At 47.6% G+C, this 17,771-nt stretch overlaps 1 protein-coding gene across 1 annotated transcript in view; it reads left to right on the top strand.

The window, feature by feature from the left end:
- The window catches only part of RECQL4 (RecQ like helicase 4), a 33,991-nt gene that overhangs the window by 2,674 nt on the left and 13,546 nt on the right, over nucleotides 1–17,771 (top strand). The window contains 14 exon segments of the mRNA XM_087706608.1: nucleotides 625–1,715; nucleotides 1,849–1,948; nucleotides 3,813–3,942; nucleotides 6,444–6,566; nucleotides 7,160–7,306; nucleotides 8,557–8,649; nucleotides 10,537–10,566; nucleotides 10,569–10,672; nucleotides 12,454–12,537; nucleotides 13,668–13,856; nucleotides 14,656–14,721; nucleotides 14,723–14,839; nucleotides 16,548–16,706; nucleotides 16,709–16,745. Of these exon segments, the coding sequence (XP_087562734.1) occupies nucleotides 625–1,715; nucleotides 1,849–1,948; nucleotides 3,813–3,942; nucleotides 6,444–6,566; nucleotides 7,160–7,306; nucleotides 8,557–8,649; nucleotides 10,537–10,566; nucleotides 10,569–10,672; nucleotides 12,454–12,537; nucleotides 13,668–13,856; nucleotides 14,656–14,721; nucleotides 14,723–14,839; nucleotides 16,548–16,706; nucleotides 16,709–16,745 (2,470 nt within the window).

Genomic DNA, 17,771 nt, shown 5'->3' with positions numbered 1-17,771 from the left:
GAACGAAGATTAGAAAAGTAATCTTCTACAAATGTATCACTCTAGTCCAGGAATACAGAAATCTCACGAAAAACCAGAGAAATAGAATGCCGAGAGAAAATTGAAAGGAAGTTTTTCCTACCATTTCTTTCGTTTTTTAAATAAAAAGATCGGATTGCCTACTTGCCTAGTAACCTAATTAATCTCTTATTTTAAATATAACTTTCTCATATGAGTAAACAAGAATAATTCTAGAGGCTGTCATAATTTATACTTTGATTAACCCAACGTATAGTCTTGATTATTTGAATTCTGACATTGTAAGTAGGGTAGGGGAGAAAGGATGATAACATTAGGCCCAAATTTCTTCCCAAACCTGCTAAATGAGCCCCAATTTTAAACTGACTCAAGTTTTCTCCTGCCTTGTGGCATGAAGAATATATTCACCCTCAAGAGTTTCTTGGATAGATGGATAGTCGTATAAATCGGATAAATAAAACATGCAGGGAGATTGCAGGCAACTGTAAAACAGCAAAAATAAAATAAATGTTAGATTTCAGAAGCTAAAAATATTAGTTTTCAGCATTGATATCCATCTGATTCTACTAATTGTGGTGCTTTTTTTTTTTTTACTTTCGATCCCAGGAAAGTCGTATTACTTTAAGGAGATCCCTCACTCCCAAAAGGAAACCAGTTCAGGTAGCACAGAAGGATGGAGCTCAGATTGAAAAAGTTGTGCCTTTTCCATCGCCAGAAGTTCCTTCATTAAAAACTAATCCCAATGATTTGCCTACTTCTAACGCCGAGGAACTCACAGCTCTCCTTCCTTCTTCGTTTCCAGACCTGGCTGGCACCCAGCTCCGTTTTCCTGGTCGGAAACCGAGGCTGTCGTCATCGGATTGGTTTCAGTGGCAAAAGCAGACAGTCACGAAACGACTGAGCAGTTTGGATGCTGGGTGGCTAGACAGGTGCCAAGGGACAAAATGGGAGAGTAGAGAGGAACAAATCAAAGATTGCAGTTTGGACCCGGCTAACGGGGCAGGGCCATGCCGAGGATTGCCCGAAAGCATTTCTTTCCAAACACAGCCTCCGTTTCTCCAACCGGGGAAAAGAAAACGGGAGGAAGATTGCCAATCTCCCCAGGAAAATTGTCAGCAGGGGGTGTTAGAGAGGCAGCCCGTGGGCCAGAGTCCAGAAGACCTGAGTACACCGAGCACACGGGATAATCCAGATTCAGACAAAGAAAGGATCAGTGTAGCATTCAGTGCAACCAGTGCTGAAATTCCCGCCACTGAGCAGATGCAGAACCTGGAGGCTGTCAGAAAAGACGACAGCCGGAAAACAGAGGAGCATCTTCTGCAAGGAGCTTCCTCCAGGCTGAGGGGTGCTTCGTGTGATGGGCAGAGCGGGCAGCGTCCCCTCACCAAGAAAGGGAGAATGCCAAGCAAGAAAAGGCGTGTGGACCCTGCAGCCGACGGTCACGTTGCTCCAGGCATTTCTAAACGCGGCGTTTGCGCCAAGCGCCAAAGGACTAAGGTTGAGGACGGCAGCCACGTCAAAAAACAGCACCTTGCAGTCAACCAGCAGCCAGGAAAGGATGAATATGACTTTGACCAAGACATGGCCAGAGGGCAAGAGGAGAAGGAGGAGATGGTTCCACTTCTTTCTGAAAATATACTTGGGGACCTGGTTGAGGAGAAATGTCCTAAGAGGAGTGGGAAGCCCAGCATGCCAAGGTATCTACCCTCACCTTTTCCTGGAGGGAGGAACTGGCTGGGGAACTCTGGGAGTTAAAAGTCCTCAAAGTCTTAAAAGTTGCCAAGGTTGCGATACTCCTGCTTTGCACTGATCTGAGTTTTTCCCTCCCAGGCTGCCGCCAAAGAAATGTGGCAATTTTGTCCGTCTCAATATGAAAACAAAATCCCATGTAAAGAGTTACGCCTTGAAGGGGAAACACCTCCGCAAGCAGGTAAGTTGCCTTATGGCCAACCTCCATAGTGGGTCAACACATTTAACTGGTTCTCAGATTTTATGCTTGATCATCTCCACCTTGAGCTGAGGTGGCGCAGTGGTTAGGGTGCAGTACTGCAGGCCACTTCAGCTGACTGTTATCTACAGCTCAGCGGTTCTAATCTCACCGGCTCAGGGTTGACTCAGCCTTCCATCCTTCCGAGGTGGGTGAAATGAGGACCCAGACTGTGGGGGGGGGGGATATGCTGACTCTGTAAACCGCTTAGAGAGGGCTGAAAGCCCTATGAAGCGGTATATAAGTCTAACTGCTATTGCTATTGCTATCTCCCCCCTCCCCCCCCCATGCTAGAGAATTGACTACAGGTAGTTCTCGACTTACGACCACAATTGAGCCCAAAATTTCAGTTGCTAAGCAAGGCTGCGCGGGTTGTCATGGGGGGCACCCAGGTGCTCCCATGTTACACCCCTTTTAGGCGGCCTGCACTGGTTGCCGGTTGTCTTCCGGGTGCGATTCAAGGTACTAATTATGACCTTTAAAGCGCTCCATGGCTTAGGCCCAGGGTACCTGCGAGACCACCTACTCCCACCGGTAGCCTCCCATCGTCCAGTGCGATCCCACAGAGTTGGCCTCCTCAGGGTGCCGTCGACCAGACAGTGTCGACTGGTGACCCCCAGGGGGAGAGCCTTCTCTGTGGGCGCGCCTTCCCTCTGGAATGAGCTCCCCCCCCGGAGCTTCGTATAATCCCCGACCTCCGGTCCTTCCGACGCGCCCTAAAAAGTTGGCTTTTCCAGCAAGCCAGCCTGGCCTGAACAAAACAAATCAAATTATTGATTACTGTTAATTTTGATTTGAATTCTTTTTAAAAAATGTGTCATTGTTAATTTTAATTGGGTTTGGGGATATCCTATTTAATTTCTTTTTAACTTTTGTAGTATGTGTTTCTTTTAATGTTGTATGTCGCCCTGAGTCCTTGGGAGAAGGGCGGCATATAAATCGAATAAACCTCAAACCTCAAATGAGTTTTGTCCCAACCTTGCTTGCCACAGTTATTAAGTGAATCGCTGCAACTGTGAAGTTAGCAAGACAGTTGTTAAGTGAATCTGCTTCCCCATTGACTTTGTCAGAAGGTGGCAAAAGGTGGGAGGGGATAACATGATCCCAGGACTCTGAAACTGTCACAACTGCATGCCAGTTGCCAAGCATCCTCATTTTGATCAGGTGACCTTGGAGGGACTGCAGTGGTCACGTGAAAAAACGCTCATCAGTCACTTCTTTTAAGTGCCATTGTAACTTCAGGCAATCACTAAACGAATAGTTGTAAGATGAGGACTACCTGTATTAGAAGTTAAAACCACAGGTCTTAGTGAAAGATCAAGCCCAATTAGCCCAATTTGTTTATTAAGGTTATATGCTGCTCCTATCACTGATAAGAGCGGCTTACAAGCCTTAAAAAAGATCAATATAAAAACAATTACAATGCTACCTTATATAAAAATTAAAACCAAGGGAATAGATGGCAAGGGGATGAGGTCTTTTTACCCCATCAACTATCTCCTCTTGGGGCCCCAAACCATGTGGCAAAACTAGGCTTTGATACCCTTCTGGATGGCCACCAAAGTGGGAGCCGTTCTCATTTCCAGTGGCAGGATGTTCCACAGGGCCGGGTCTCTTCTCTTTGAGTCTACCAGCCAGAATTCCTTGGCCGATGGGTTCTGCAGCAGCCTTTCCTGCTGGAACAAGTGGGGTGGGCTAGTCCCATTGGGGCAAGACGGCTCCTGGGATAATTCCCTGACGTCACCCGCTACGTAGGGAAGGATGAACCAGGCCTTCTTCGCCTCACCTGTATTTTGGTTCTTCCTAGGTGTGGAAGCAGAAGTGGCAGAAAAAGGGGCAGCAGTTTGGTGGAGGTGGCAGGCTCGTGGACCGAAGTTCTGACACTTGCTTCAAATGTGGGGGACGTGGTCACTGGGCTTCCCAGTGCAAAGGTGCAGGTGGGTCTGGCTGGCTGACCTTATCAAACTGGAAAGTCTGGTGGCAGAATCCTGGTCAGTTAGCAAAGGTTGCCTTTTAAAAAAATATATATATACTTTTTTTATTTTCCACTTTCATAACATATAATCGCATGTCTACTATTACATAGCCAATATCCTATTGTATTAAGTAATAATTACATCAGTTCCTCTTGCCATCAACGCCCAGAAAGATAAAAACCCATTATTAGCTCTTCTGCTCTCCATACACCTCTTTCTTCTGCCTCTCTCCTACCTCCTTTCTTCCCTCCATCATCCTTTCCTACTCTACTTCCCCTTCCTTTCTCCTTCTCCTCTCTCTACATTCCACTCCTCCTTATCCTCCTCATCTTCCCCCCTTACCCTCTCCCCTATCCCTCTCTTCCTATCGTTCTTCTCTCCTCTGTTTCCCACTCTTCCTCTCATTCACTTGGTGTATTTCAGCTTCTGAGCAAACTCCATTCTATGTTGATGGTATTTATGCTTCCATATCAATATACTTAACATATCTTAGTTTTAAAGAAAAAATAAGAGAAGACAGTATACATGTGCAATCATATTACATTAAAATCTAACACCAAGCCTAATATTCATCCCTCCCTCCCCCACAATCCCCCCCCCAGCCTTCCCTCCCCCGACTTCCCAGAACCCATACACGGTATAAATCTTTAACAAAAACAGTCTAAAATATATTGGAAAAAAGAATAGAAAATTGATAACATCTTTACATTGAACTTAGCTCCTTAGCTGATTTGAAGTCCCAGAGGGACACACTGTCTTGACCTGAAAAGACCATTCTGAATTTGAGACCGTGGCCTCTCCTGCCAAAGGAATAGTAAAAAAAAAACCAACCAAAAGAAACTTCCTTACCTTGTTTATCTAGTTGTTGTTGTTTTTAAACTACAATAGTGGAATATAAACAACAACAACGACAGAAAGAGCACAACGGTGGTTACCTAATGAGAAAAAACAAATCTACCGGTATGTACATTGGTGGTAATTAAAATAAACACGAGAGGAAAAACCTTTTTGTTAGAAAAAGGAAAACCTTATCCTTAGAAAAAAGGATAAGAAAAAAAACCACCAACTCAGTACAGAATTAAATAAGTCCTTATGTTTAATTAATCAACGAGAGACGCAACCTGGAATTAAGGAGTATCTTACATAAATAAATGATTAATCATAAACCACTTACATCTATCAAAATCCTATACCATTCGACTGAATTTACTGCGACCAGTGCTTTCACAAGTTCCATAGATTTTATTGTTTTATTGTTAAATTTCTACCATTATTTCTGGCAGTGTAATTGGTTCTGTCATGCGTTTTTAAATCATCCTGAGAGATTTCTTCCAGTTCAGCATTTCCCAGTAAATTAATTGTTTACCATACAGTTACACATGTCTTATCTTAATGTAACTGAGCATTAAAATAATTAAACCGGTAATTAATAAACTCTGTTTCATTGCGTAACTGACTATTGTTGGCTTGAATTCCAGATGTAAAATTGTATTGCTTTTCTTGCTTTAGTGCGAGCCAATAGTTTCCCATTTTTCTTTCCCGATTCCGCTGATTAATGCATTTCAGAGAATAATCAAATTGTTCTGAACGTATTAGCTGAACAGAGAGCCATTCCTGTACATGGATTAAATATTTTTCAAGGTCAATTTCCCGATTTTAATTAGGCTTAATCAGTAGCAGAGGAATTTAAAAAGCATTGACAGAATTATCAAAACCAAAATAAACGTAATAGAAACATGCTGTTGGGCTTGTTATCACCTGGACTTTTAGAAAAGAAGAGCCTTCGACTGCATTTATAGTGAAAGGTCTATTTTTACTAAAGCCAAGTGGTTACAAAATAGAAAAAGCCAGATCTGAGGTTTCCTCTGCTAAAGCTGCCTATTTACTTTCCCTTTTCCCAAGTCCTTCCCCTTATCTCCCTGGTGTCCAATAGAATTCAAACATATTGTTTTGGTAACAGTCCTGGTGCTTGGTGAGCTCGGCATCTGCATTCCGTTCCCAGGGTTGTGGCCTTGGGGTTGCTCAGCCGATGTCTCTGGTGGGCGCGTGGAGTGGTTTCTTTTTTTTAATCTTCCCTCCCCCCGCCCCCACAACAGCTGCCCCCTAAATCATGGTTCATGGCAGCCTGGCATCAGCGAAGCAGTAACGGGACGAAGCAGAATGGCAGCATTGACACTTCCATGTGGAGCAGTCCTGCAGGCTACTTCTGCTGACTGCTGGCTGCCTGCAATTTGGCAGTTTGAATTTCACCAGGTTCAAGGTTGATTCAGCCTTCCGTCCTTCCGAGGTTGGTAAAACGAGGAGCCAGGTTATTGGGGGCAAGAAGCTGACTGTGTATACCACTTAGGGCGGTAAAGCATTGTAAAGCGGTATATAAATGTAACTGCTATTGCTATTGCTACAGTCACCGAGCTACAGTAACAGAAAACGTTATTTGCATTCCTTTGGTGTTGTCCATACAGCTCGACTCCCTGCTACCGACGCCCAGCCGGAGGACAAGAGCTGTGCTGCTGAAGAGGAGGTACCCTTGTTAACTCTGGAGGAAGTAGCTGAGATGACCAATACGACTTACACAAAAATTTCAAGTAAGGGACAAGACCTACCATGCTCCGCCATGCCGGAGCATCTGCTTTTGGAATCGTTTCTGGGTTGTGTCACACCAGGAGATATGAGGCATAGCATCCCCATGAGGTTTATGTGGGTTGCTGTTAAGGCTCGTGACCCGTCAAAACCGTGGAGGACAAAATCGCGCTCGACGAAAGCGGGCATTTGACATCATCACAGCACGACGAAAAAAATTAAAAATTGAAATAAAATTAAAATTAAAGCAAGCCGATTCACATAAAGGTAAGGGTTAGGGTTAGGGTTAGGGTTAGGTTTAGAGCGTTAGGGTTAGGTTTAGCGTTAGGTTAAGGTTTAGCATTAGGTTAAGGGTTAGGTTTAGGGTTAGATTTAGGGTTAGGTTTAGGGTTAGGTTTGGGGGGGTTAGGGTAAGGTTTTCGCTTTATTTTTACATTTTTCGATCACAGCGCGATGTTTTCGTCGCGCTGTGATGACGTCAAATGCGCGCTTTCGTCGAGCGCGATTTTGTCCTCCGCGGTTTTGTGGTGGAACCGTTAAGGCTATTAATCACAATGCTCCCTAGACAAGAATTCCTATGTCAATTCTCCTTTCTCAGCAAAGAGGGAGAACAACCAAGAAACCCTGGAGCAGTCTGCTCAGGATGAAAGCTACCTGCAAATAGGAAGGCCTGCACCCGAAACGTTCACCCCACCTGCACCGGTAGAGCCTTTCTACAAATTGGGGCCAGATAAGAAGGTGAGAGGTAAGATTCAGGATGTGAGGAACACAAATTCCGGAGGAAGGCTAAAACCTTTGGAAAACTTGAGAGACCGCCTACTGCCAATTACCTCCACTAGACCGATACGATCGCATAGATTAGGCCTCCTCCGAATTCCATCATCCAGCCAGTGTAGACTGGCAACTACCCAGAGGAGAGCCTTCTCGGTGGCTGCTCCGACCCTCTGGAACGAACTCCCCGTGGAGATTCGGACCCTCACCACCCTCCAGTCCTTCCGCGCCGCCCTAAAGATCTGGCTGTCCCGGCTGGCCTGGGGTTAAGATTCTAACCCCACTCGAATTGTGTGACTGTTGTGTTTTTAATAATGATGTATTGTCTTTATGTTAGAAATTGTTTGTCCTCCCCCCCCCCTTTTTTTTGAACTGTGAGCCGCCCTGAGTCCCCCCAGGGAAAAGGGCGGCATACAAATAAAGGGAAAATGAAAATGAAAACGGTTGCAGGAATTATGCATGTCTGGTGCAAAGAAGGGGTAGGGGTGATATGACAGCAGCGTTCCAATATTTGAGGGGCTGCCACAAGGAAGAGGGGGATCTACCTATTCTCCGAAGGCCCTCAAGGCAGGACAAGAAGCAACAGATGGAAACTAATCAAGGAGAGGAGCAACCTGGAATTAAGGAGAAATTTCCTGGCGATGAGAACAATTAATCAGTGGAACAACCTGCCTCCAGAAGTTGTGAATGCCCCAACAATGGAGGTTTTTATGAAGAGATTGGACAACTGTTTGTCTGAAATGTTATAAGGTTTCCTGTCTGATCAGAGGGTTGGACTAGAACAGTGTTTCTCAACCTTGGCGACTTTAAGTCCTGTGGACTTCAACTCCCAGAATCCCCCAGCCAGCACAGCTGGCTGGGGAATTCTGGGAGTTGAAGTCCACAGGACTTAAAGTCGCCAAGGTTGAGAAACACTGGACTAGAAGACCTCTAAAGCCCCTTCCAACTCTGTTATTCTGTTATTCTTCTGTTGTTGTTATTATTCTGAGAAACGTAGAAGGCATGTATGCTAATAGAGGCAGCTTTGACGTTCTCAATTGCCCTCCTAAACTTCCAGTTCTTCAGAATCTGGAATCTTTTGTACAGAGCCCGTATCTTTATAGATGAAATGGCAACAGAGTTCAGTTGAAGGTGTATGGAGGGTCTCTTTGTTCAGCTCTTCCTGCTGAGTCTTCCCTGGGGACGGGCATTCCCAGCTGAGGTTGTGCCCCGTGTCTTGTCCAGATACACCTCCTGAAGTGTTCCGAGCACTGGCTGAGCTGGGCTATACTTCCTTCCGGCCAGGACAGGAAACCGCAGTGATGAGGATACTTTCAGGTAAGGCGTAAAGAAACGAACCTTTCCACTTACTTGGATCAGTTGTTCGTGGTGGCCAGGTATTTCTGGCAAGCCTTCTGACAAGAAGAACCAGCAGGTGCCCCAGGTGGCGCAGTGGTTAAATGCAGCACCGCAGGCTACTTCAGCTGACTGCAGTTCGGCTGTTCAAATCTCACCAGCTGAGGGTTGACTCAGCCTTCCATCCTTCCGAGGTGGGTGAAATGAGGACCCAGACTGTGGGGACAATATGCTGACTCTGTAAACCGCTTAGAGAGGACTGAAAGCCCTATGAAGCGGTTTATAAGTCTAACTGCTATTGCTATTGCTATCTATCTATCTATCTATCTATCTATCTATCTATCTATCTATCTATCTATCTATCTATCATCTATCATCTCTCTCTCTCTCTCTCTCTCTCTCTCTCTCTCTCTCTCTCTCTCTCTCTCTCTCTCTCTCTCTATCTATCTATCTATCTATCTATCTTATCTATTGGATTGTTGGGGGCGATATGCTGACTCTGTAAACCGCTTAGAGAGGGCCGAAAGCCCTATGAAGCGGTATATAAGTCTAACTGCTATTGCTATTGCTAGGTGGCTGTTGGTTGACTTTGGTTTGTGCTAGTCTCCCGACAGAGTCTGGTGGGGTAACACTGGCATTGCTGGGCACAAAAAGCGTCTCCCTTTTTTCCTGGAATGCTCGTGTCACTACACAGGAGAGAACTTAGGCCTGCCCCGTGGTGAGTTTCCATCTTACCCGAAGCTCCCTCCTGTCTATTGAGAACACTCCTCAGTGGGGCCTAGAGAAAATGCACATTTTGTGTTATGAAGTACGACTCTGTGTTGCAAAAATGAATTAAAAGGAGAAGTATATTGCAGTGTGGTACCTCCCCTGCTATTCTGAGCAAGACCTGGCCCTGTTCCCCAATCCCTTCCACCCAGACATCGGATGAAATCTGTTTTCTGCCATGTCTGCTCTAGTATATGAATAGGCACTGTGCATCTCAACTCGTTCATTCATACTTTCATGTATTTTCAATTTCTACAGCTGCCCATCTCAATCAATAGGTGGCTCACAATCCCAAAATTATTTTAAAAAAACCTAAAACAATAAAGAAGCATTTTAAGAACAATAAAAACATCCAAAATAAATACACACACTAGCCGAGATAGTTAGGCAGTAAATGGTAAACTCGGGAAACGGGGATCTAAACCCATTCAGGGCCCCAGGCGTGGGAATACAGCCAGGTTTTAAGAGCCTCACAAAAGGCCATCAGAATTGGGGGTCATTCTGATCTCCGAGGGGAGGATATTCCACAGAGCAGGGGCAGAAAAGGCCCATCTTCTAGTCACTGTCAGGTGACGCTCTGTGGCTGATGGGATCTGCAGATTCCCAGTCTGCTGGATCAAATTGGATGGGCGCAGATTCTTGGGAAACACTCTTTTAGACTGACTTGCCCTCCAGGATCACTTTGGGAAGTTCCCTACCAGCAACACTTGAACTGACAGGCGCTCTGGAACTGTCAGAAAGGGACCTATTGTTTTGTTTTCTGGCAATCTGGAGAAATATTTCCCTCTTCTTGCATTCACAAGATCGCTTGGAACCCTTTTTAATCTTCAGCGATGTACATCCAGGCTGCATATTTTAAAGGCACGGCCGGTCAGTCAGTGAAACAGGCTAACACGTGTAGTGGGGAAATTTTCCCCTGAAGGTCTTCATGTATAGAAATTCAGCGATCCTCTGCTCTAGCGGTTGTAATGAATCCTGCACTGAACCGGGGGGTGGGCTAGATGTCCTTTGAGGTGCCTTCTAGCACTGCAATTTCTGTGCGAGTGCCAGCACCGGGGAAGGTTCTGGGGCTGACTCTCTGCCGGCTTCACTCTCTCGCAGGGCTCTCCACCTTGGTGGTCTTGTCAACAGGGATGGGAAATCTCTCTGCTACCAACTCCCTGCCTATCTCTACAGCAGACGGTCCCCCTGTGTGGCTTTGGTGATCTCCCCTTTGGTGTCGCTGATGGACGACCAAGTAAGCTGGGATGCGCCCTTGGATTGGCAGCTGGTGGGTGGGGGGTGGGGAGGCTGTAGGGTGACACCTTGAATCGGTGCTGGTCGTCACCTTTAAAGCCCTACATGGCCTAGGACCCGGGTATCTGCGAGACCGTCTTCTGCCACATACCACCCTCAGACCAATAAGATCGCACAGGGTGGGGCCTTCTCCGGGTGCCGTCAGCAGGACAATGCCTAGGAGTAGGGCCTTCTCTGTTGCCGCTCCGGCCCTGTGGAATGAGCTGCCCCCTGAGATCTGGGCCCTACCCACTCTCATGGCCTTCCAAAAAGCTATCAAACCTGGCTTTCCGGCAGGCTTGGAGCTGTTGACCCCTTGATTGAGGTCCACTCCCTCCTGATTGAATGTTTGTTGTGTTCCCTTTTTAACTTGTTGTGTCCCATTGTTTTTAATAATTCTTTTTAATTTTTTTTTCATTTCTGTAAGCCGCCCGGAGTCCTCGGCATAGAAATTGGGCGGCATAGAAATTTAATAAATGAAATGAAATGAATGAACCGTGTGCTCGGAAGCAAACCAGCAACCCGTGCAGTTCAGAGGTCTTCCCTCACTGCATGCGGTGCTGCGTTGTGAACCAGTTGGAGCTTCTAGGTCAGTGCCCAAACCAGAACTCATGTCCATGTGCTGGAGAGCCAGAAACCCAAAGCCCAGTTGGCCAACATGCACATGTCTGGTTTTTTGGCCGTTCTCAGGCCATTTTCGGGCTGTTTTTCAGGCCGTTTTCAGCCATTTTCTGCCGCTCCCGTGCCCGTGAAGACCAGCTGCTGGAAACCAGAGGAGCAGCTGGCAACAGAACACGTGCCCATAGAGAGGGCTCTGCGTGCCACCTCTGGCATGTGTGCCATAGGTTCGCCATCACAGTTCTAGGTGGTCTTCAAGGGCTTAAGAGCCGAGGTGGCGCAGTGGGTAGAGTGCAGCACTGCAGGCCACTTCAGTTGACTGTTATCTGCAGTTCAGCGGTTCTAATCTCACCGGCTCAAGGTTGACTCAGCCTTCCATCCTTTCCGAGGTGGGTGAAATGAGGACCCAGACTGTGGGGGCGATATGCTGACTCTGTAAACCGCTTAGAGAGGGCTGAAAGCCCTATGAAGCGATATATAATCTAACTGCTATTGCTATTGCTAAGGGCGGCCCCATGTAGAGAGCTGTGAGGTGGCCGGGGCATAACTGACCATCTGAGAAGCCCCCGATCTGGGAAAGGGCGCAACTGGCATACCAGATGGAGGCCTCCCTGGTCACAGCTGCCACCTGCTCTTTGAGCAAGAGCTTTGAGGCCAGGAAACGCCTTGCCTGGCATACGGTCCAGGTGACTCAAGGAGCCGTCTCACCCCACTGGAGTGGCCCACCCCACCCGCGCTGACAGAGGAGGCATGCTGCGCACCCATCGGTCCAGGGATTCCGGCTGGCAGGGTCTGGGAGAAGAGCCTTCTCTGCAGGGCCACCGTTGGAATATCTTTTCCCCCTGGAGGGAGTAGGGATCCTATTCCACCATTCCTTCCATACTAGTGTAACTCTTGTCCGGTGCCGAGTTGGCCATGCCACGTTATCCTAGACTCTCTGCAGCATGGCTCGCTCCCTTGTTGCTGGCACAGGTGAGCCAGTGCCAAAATGCCCCATTCAGCATTTCTTCTGGAGCCAAAATCGTGGCAATAGGAAAAGCAGCAGGGACTTGGCTCCTGTTCGTTTTCTGGAGAGGTTGCTGGAAACTCCAACTCTGAATGAGGCACATTCTGTATTCCTTGCAGGTCTCTGGCCTCCCTCAGTGCTTGAAAGCAGTCTGCGTCCACTCCGGCATGTCGAAGGCTCAGCGGGAGGCTGCCATGGAGCGGGTGAGCCATCTGCGTGGGGGCGAAGCTGCCTTGGGGTCACTGAGAACTGTCTTTAGTAGGATCCTCCAGATTATACTGCCCCACAAAGCCCCTAAGTGTGGGATTTGTAGCCTCAGTTGGGGGTAGCGTTAGGTATATTGGGGTCCTGCCAGCCTCCAGTTTTGAACTTAAGCAGTAAGTTGGCATCAGCCCAACATTGCTGATGCTAAGTGAGACAGTTGTTAAGTGAGTTTTGCCCTACTGCATGACCTTTCTTGCCGCAATTGTTAAGTGAATCATTGCAGTTGTTATATTAGTTAACGTGGTTGTTAAGTGAATCTGGCTTCCCCATTGACTTTGCTTGTCAGAAGATCCGCCAAAGGGGATCACGTGACTGCAACTGTCATAAATATGAGTCCATGGCCAAGTGTATGAATTTGGTCACATAACCATGGGGATGTTGCAACGATGTAAAAAACAGTTATAAGTCATTTTGTTCTCAGTGCTGTTGCAGTGAAAAACACTTTTGTAACTACAATTACAACAATTGTTGTAACCGTAATTGTAATTGTTTCGGGTGTCCACTTGTTTACGAGAACGTGGGCCAACATAGATATTTCTCAGTCCTCCTGCTCAACAAGGCTGTGTTGAATGTGCAACACTGAGCAGGGTTGCAATGAAAGTGTCAGACCTTCCCCAGCTAGGTCCCTAGGAAAGAAAGACCCTCGACTCCACTTAGTCCATAGGCTCTTTTACGAAGGATTGCTGGTTGCAGTGAAAGCAAGGCCAGAGCTAAAGTTCCCAAGCAAAGCACTACATTTTTTCTCCTCCTCCCTGGCCCTCCTCCCCTTGACTCTCCATCTCTGTGTTCTGGGGAGCAGCTCAATGTTTGGGGTCACCTGGTGCCATTCGCATTCTTTTCCCAGACTAGGTGTCCTCGAAGACCCCTCATTTCTATCAAGCCTATCTCTCTCTCTCTCACACACACACACACACGCACACACTTCTCTACTCTCCACATGCCAATTGCCTCCTTCCTGTCCCTGCTGCCCCCCCCCTAACAATCTATGACAGGATGCCAAGCAAAGCCGAAGAGGGCAGATCTGACAGAAAGCCCGTGTTCCTCACCAACCGAGGTTGTCTTCTTACAGGTAAAGACCGGGAAAGTCCAGGTGCTCCTGCTCTCCCCCGAGGCGTTGGTTGGAGGAGGCCTCTCCAGCAGCAGCTGCCTCCCTCCTGCCGACCAGCTGCCCCCCGTGGCTTTTGCCTGCATTGACGAAGTCCACTGTCTGTCCGAGTGGTCGCATAACTTCCGCCCTTGCTACCTCCGGCTCTGTAAGGTACTGAGGGTGAATGAGTAGAAGTGTGAGTCAAGGGTAATACTAACTAACTTAACTCTCTCTCTCTCTCTCTCTCTCTCTCTCTCTCTCTCTCTCTCTCTCTCTCTCTCTCTCTCTCTCTCTCCTCTCCTTCCTTCCTTCCTTCCTTCCTTCCTTCCTTCCCTGTCTGTCTTCTCTCTTTCTTTCTTTTCTCTCTCTCTCTCTCTCTCACTCATTGTTTCTGTCCCAATCTCCCTCCCTCCCTCCCTCCCTCCCTCCCTCCCTCCCTCCCTCCTTCCTTCCTTCCTTCCCTGTCTGTCTCTCTCTCTCTCTTTCTTTCCTTTCTCTCTCTCTCTCTCTCTCACTCATTGTTTCTGTCCCAATCTCCCTCCCTCCCTCCCTCCTTCCTTCCTTCCTTCCCTGTCTGTCTCTCTCTCTCTTTCTTTCCTTTCTCTCTCTCTCTCTCTCTCTCTCTCACTCATTGTTTCTGTCCCAATCTCCCTCCTCCCTCCCTCCTCCCTCCTTCCTTCCTTCCTTCCTTCCCTGTCTGTCTCTCTCTCTCTCTTTCTTTCTCTCTCTCTCTCTCTCTCTCTCACTCTTTCTGTCCCAATCTCCCTCCCTCCCTCCCTCCCTCCCTCATCAAAACTTTCCTCTCGCAGTTGGGAAGAACAAAACACAAAGTGTAAATGTGTATGCAAGTTCGAGGTGAGGGCAGCATTTTTATTTCTCCAGCTGGGCACACCATAAGCCCACGGCTGGAAGAGACTCGCCTTCTTGTGCTTTCCAAATTAGACGACCTTCACCATTTCTTTCCCCGCAGGTTCTTCGAGAACGCTTGGGTGTGCGGTGTTTCTTAGGCCTGACAGCAACCGCCACCGTTTCGACGGGCACAGGACGTGGCCCATCACTTGGGCATCCCAGAGGGCGAAGGGCTGGCTGTGCGTTCCGTTTCGGTTCCTCCAAACTTGTGTCTCTCTATCTCTACAGACAGGGACAAGGACCAGGTAAGCCTGGAGCCCAGCCAGATGTTTCCATATAAGAGAGCCGTTGGGAGGTGTGGGTGGGAGTCTTCTTTTAAGAACGTTGCCAGATGTTTATGTTGAGCCTGTCTTCCAGAAACTCACCAGAAGATGGAATTTTAAGCTTTTACTAAGAAAACTGGTTTTCTCCACCAACAGGCTCTCCTGTGGTTTGTATCCAGAAGGTGCTACGCTTTAAAGCAGTGGTAGTCAACCTGGTCCCTACCGCCCACTAGTGCAGTGTTTCTCAACCTTGGCAACTTGAAGACGTCTGGACTTCAACTCCCAGAATTCCCCAGCCAGCATTCGCTGGCTGGGGAATTCTGGGAGTTGAAGTCCAGACGTCTTCAAGTTGCCAAGGTTGAGAAACACTGCACTAGTGGGCATTCCAGCTTTCATGGTGGGCGGTAGTGGTTTTGTCAGATACTGAAGCACTTTCCTTTTAAAAAAATTTTTTAATTGACTTTAAAAAAAATTCCATAGCATTATTTAAAAAATTTCATTAGGTTTTCATAAAATCACCATTACTGTGGAACCGGTGGGCGGTTAGAAAATTTTACTACTAACAGAGATACAAAAGTGGGAGGTAGGTATAAAAAGGTTGGCTACCCCTGCTTTAGAGTGCTTTCCCAGTATTCATACCCAGAGTTCTGGGATGGATCTCTCTGCGTTCAGAAACCCACTGCTGTGGGAGAATTTGTTTGGGATCCCTCTGGAGATTCCCAGTCATCCAGGTCAGGGTTGTCCCCAAAGGTGCTTTTCCCAAGAGGCAACTGGACCTTCTGGCTTTTTCTCTGAAGAGGTTTTGCTTCTCATCCAAGGAGCTTCTCCACCTCTGACTGGATGGTGGGGAAGGGAAGGGTTTATATTCTTTGCAGGCAGCTGGTCCTTTGCATCCTTTTAGATGGCCGTTGAGGCTACCTGGAGGCTTCTCTGTCTCCTCAGGGTCACCTGAGTGGAGCAAATGGGCGTGGGGCCTTCTTGGAACTGCTGAAAAGACTGGATAGGTGAGGCCTTGTCTCTCCTCCTCTGTTGAAAGAGGAGCCATGAGGTAGATCAGTGTTGGCAAACCTTTGCCGAAATGGGAGCGTGGGGGAGTGCCGGAAACCAGGAGAGCAGTTTCCCAGCATGCATCTGCATTCCTGTGCGCTGGTCATATGGCCTTCTGATTTCTGGCATGCATGGGCGCACGAACACCAGCTGGCTGGGGCGCATGCACATGCGAAAAACCAGAAGCTCAGCTTCCCGGCATGCGTGCCAGGGAGCTGCTCTTCTGGTGTCTGGCACTCCCTTGCATGTGAAGAGCACCACGCATGTGCGTGTTGGAACCCAGAAGAGCAACGGGGCAATGGCTCTGCGTGCCACTTTTGGCACACGTGCCATAGTTTTGCCATCACGGACACAGATGGCCTTTTTGACCCCCTCATTCAAACCAGAGTTCCTCTCTCTGTCCAAAATGTGGATTTTGCTATCTTCCAAAGAGCTGAAAAAACACTTTTGGGATTTGTTTGGGATCAACTCCTAGAACTGAGAAGAAAATCAGGCTGAAAAGGCCACAAACAATTCCCTAGCTAGGAAATGTGTTGCATCTGGGTGTTATTTCCTTGCAAAGGACAGCAGCCTCTTTTCCTAAGGTAGCCAGGAAAACAGTTCTGAATCCCTGTTGGGGGAAAAAAAATGCTCATTGTTGCAGGCTCTCGTACGTTTGCTGCAAGGGGAAAGGTTTGGAAGCCTGGACTCCATCATTGTGTACTGCACCCGCCGGGAAGAGACGGCGCGGATTGCAGCCTTCATCCGCACGTGTTTGCAGGGGGTGAAGCTGAGAGACCCCCCTGCGAAGGAGAGCCGGAGGGGGAGGAGCCCCTCCCCGGAAGGAGGAAGAAAGCCAAAGGTAAGTTGTTGACTGGGGGTTTATGGGCAGAACTGGCCTGGGCAACAGCCGTGGAGGGAATAAGGGATGTGGCAGAAACTCCCTTCTTCTTTTTGTCCCTGATTTATGACCACCGTTGAGTTCAATGTTCTCCCTTGCTAAGCAAGACAGTTGTTACAGTAAGCTTTGCCCCATCTTACAGCATTTCTTGCCACAGTTGTTAAGTGAGTCACAGTTATTACCATATTTTTCAGAGTATAAGACTCACCTTCCCCCCCCCCAAAAAAGAGCGTGGAAATGTTGGTGCATCTTATACACTGAATACAGCCATTTTGAGGCTCCTGAAGTTCCACCCCCGCATCCCATTTTTGCGGAAAAACAAGCCATTTTTCACAAAAATTGAGGCGTTTTTGCCTTCCCCCATCCCCCAGCTGCACTCTGCAGGCTTCAGCAGGGCTGGGGGAGGCAAAAATGCCCTTGTATTTACAAAAACGCCGTGTTTTCTGCTCATTTTTCACAAAATTGGTGTTTTTGCCTTCCCCCAGTCCTGCTGAAGCCCGCAGGGTACTCCTGGGGGCCGGGGAGGACAAATTTTTTTTTTCTTACTTACCTCTTTGAAATCTTGGTGCGTCTTATAGTCTGAAAAATACGTTAAGTGAGCCGCATGATTGTTAAGTGAGCCGCATGGTTGTTAAGTGAATCTGGCTTTCCCACTGACTTTGCTTGCCGGAAGGTCTCCAAAGGAAAATCAGGTGACCCCCCCGTCATAAATGTGAGTTATTTACCGAGCCTCCGAATTTTGATCATGTGACTGTAGGAATGCTGCATTGGGCCCTGTGAAAAAATCGGTCCTAAGTCACTCTGTTCAGTGCCGTTGTGCAGTAACTTTAAACGGCCGCTAAACGAATGGTTATAAGTCGAAGCCTATCTGCATACCTTTTCCTGCTGCCAAAATGATGCCAGAGCATGATCCCACTCAGCGCCTCTTTTTCTCAAAAAAAGAATTAAATTCTTTTTAATTTAATTGAAAAAATTAAAGCCCAGCTA

Source organism: Thamnophis sirtalis, unplaced genomic scaffold, assembly GCF_051295495.1.
Source record: "Thamnophis sirtalis isolate CommonGarterSnake01/CBP01778 unplaced genomic scaffold, rThaSir2_p1.2 scaffold_2, whole genome shotgun sequence".
NCBI classification, from domain to species: domain Eukaryota; kingdom Metazoa; phylum Chordata; class Lepidosauria; order Squamata; family Natricidae; genus Thamnophis; species Thamnophis sirtalis.
Note: the sequence above shows the minus strand (reverse complement) of the source record. Positions and strands in the feature narration are given on the sequence as shown.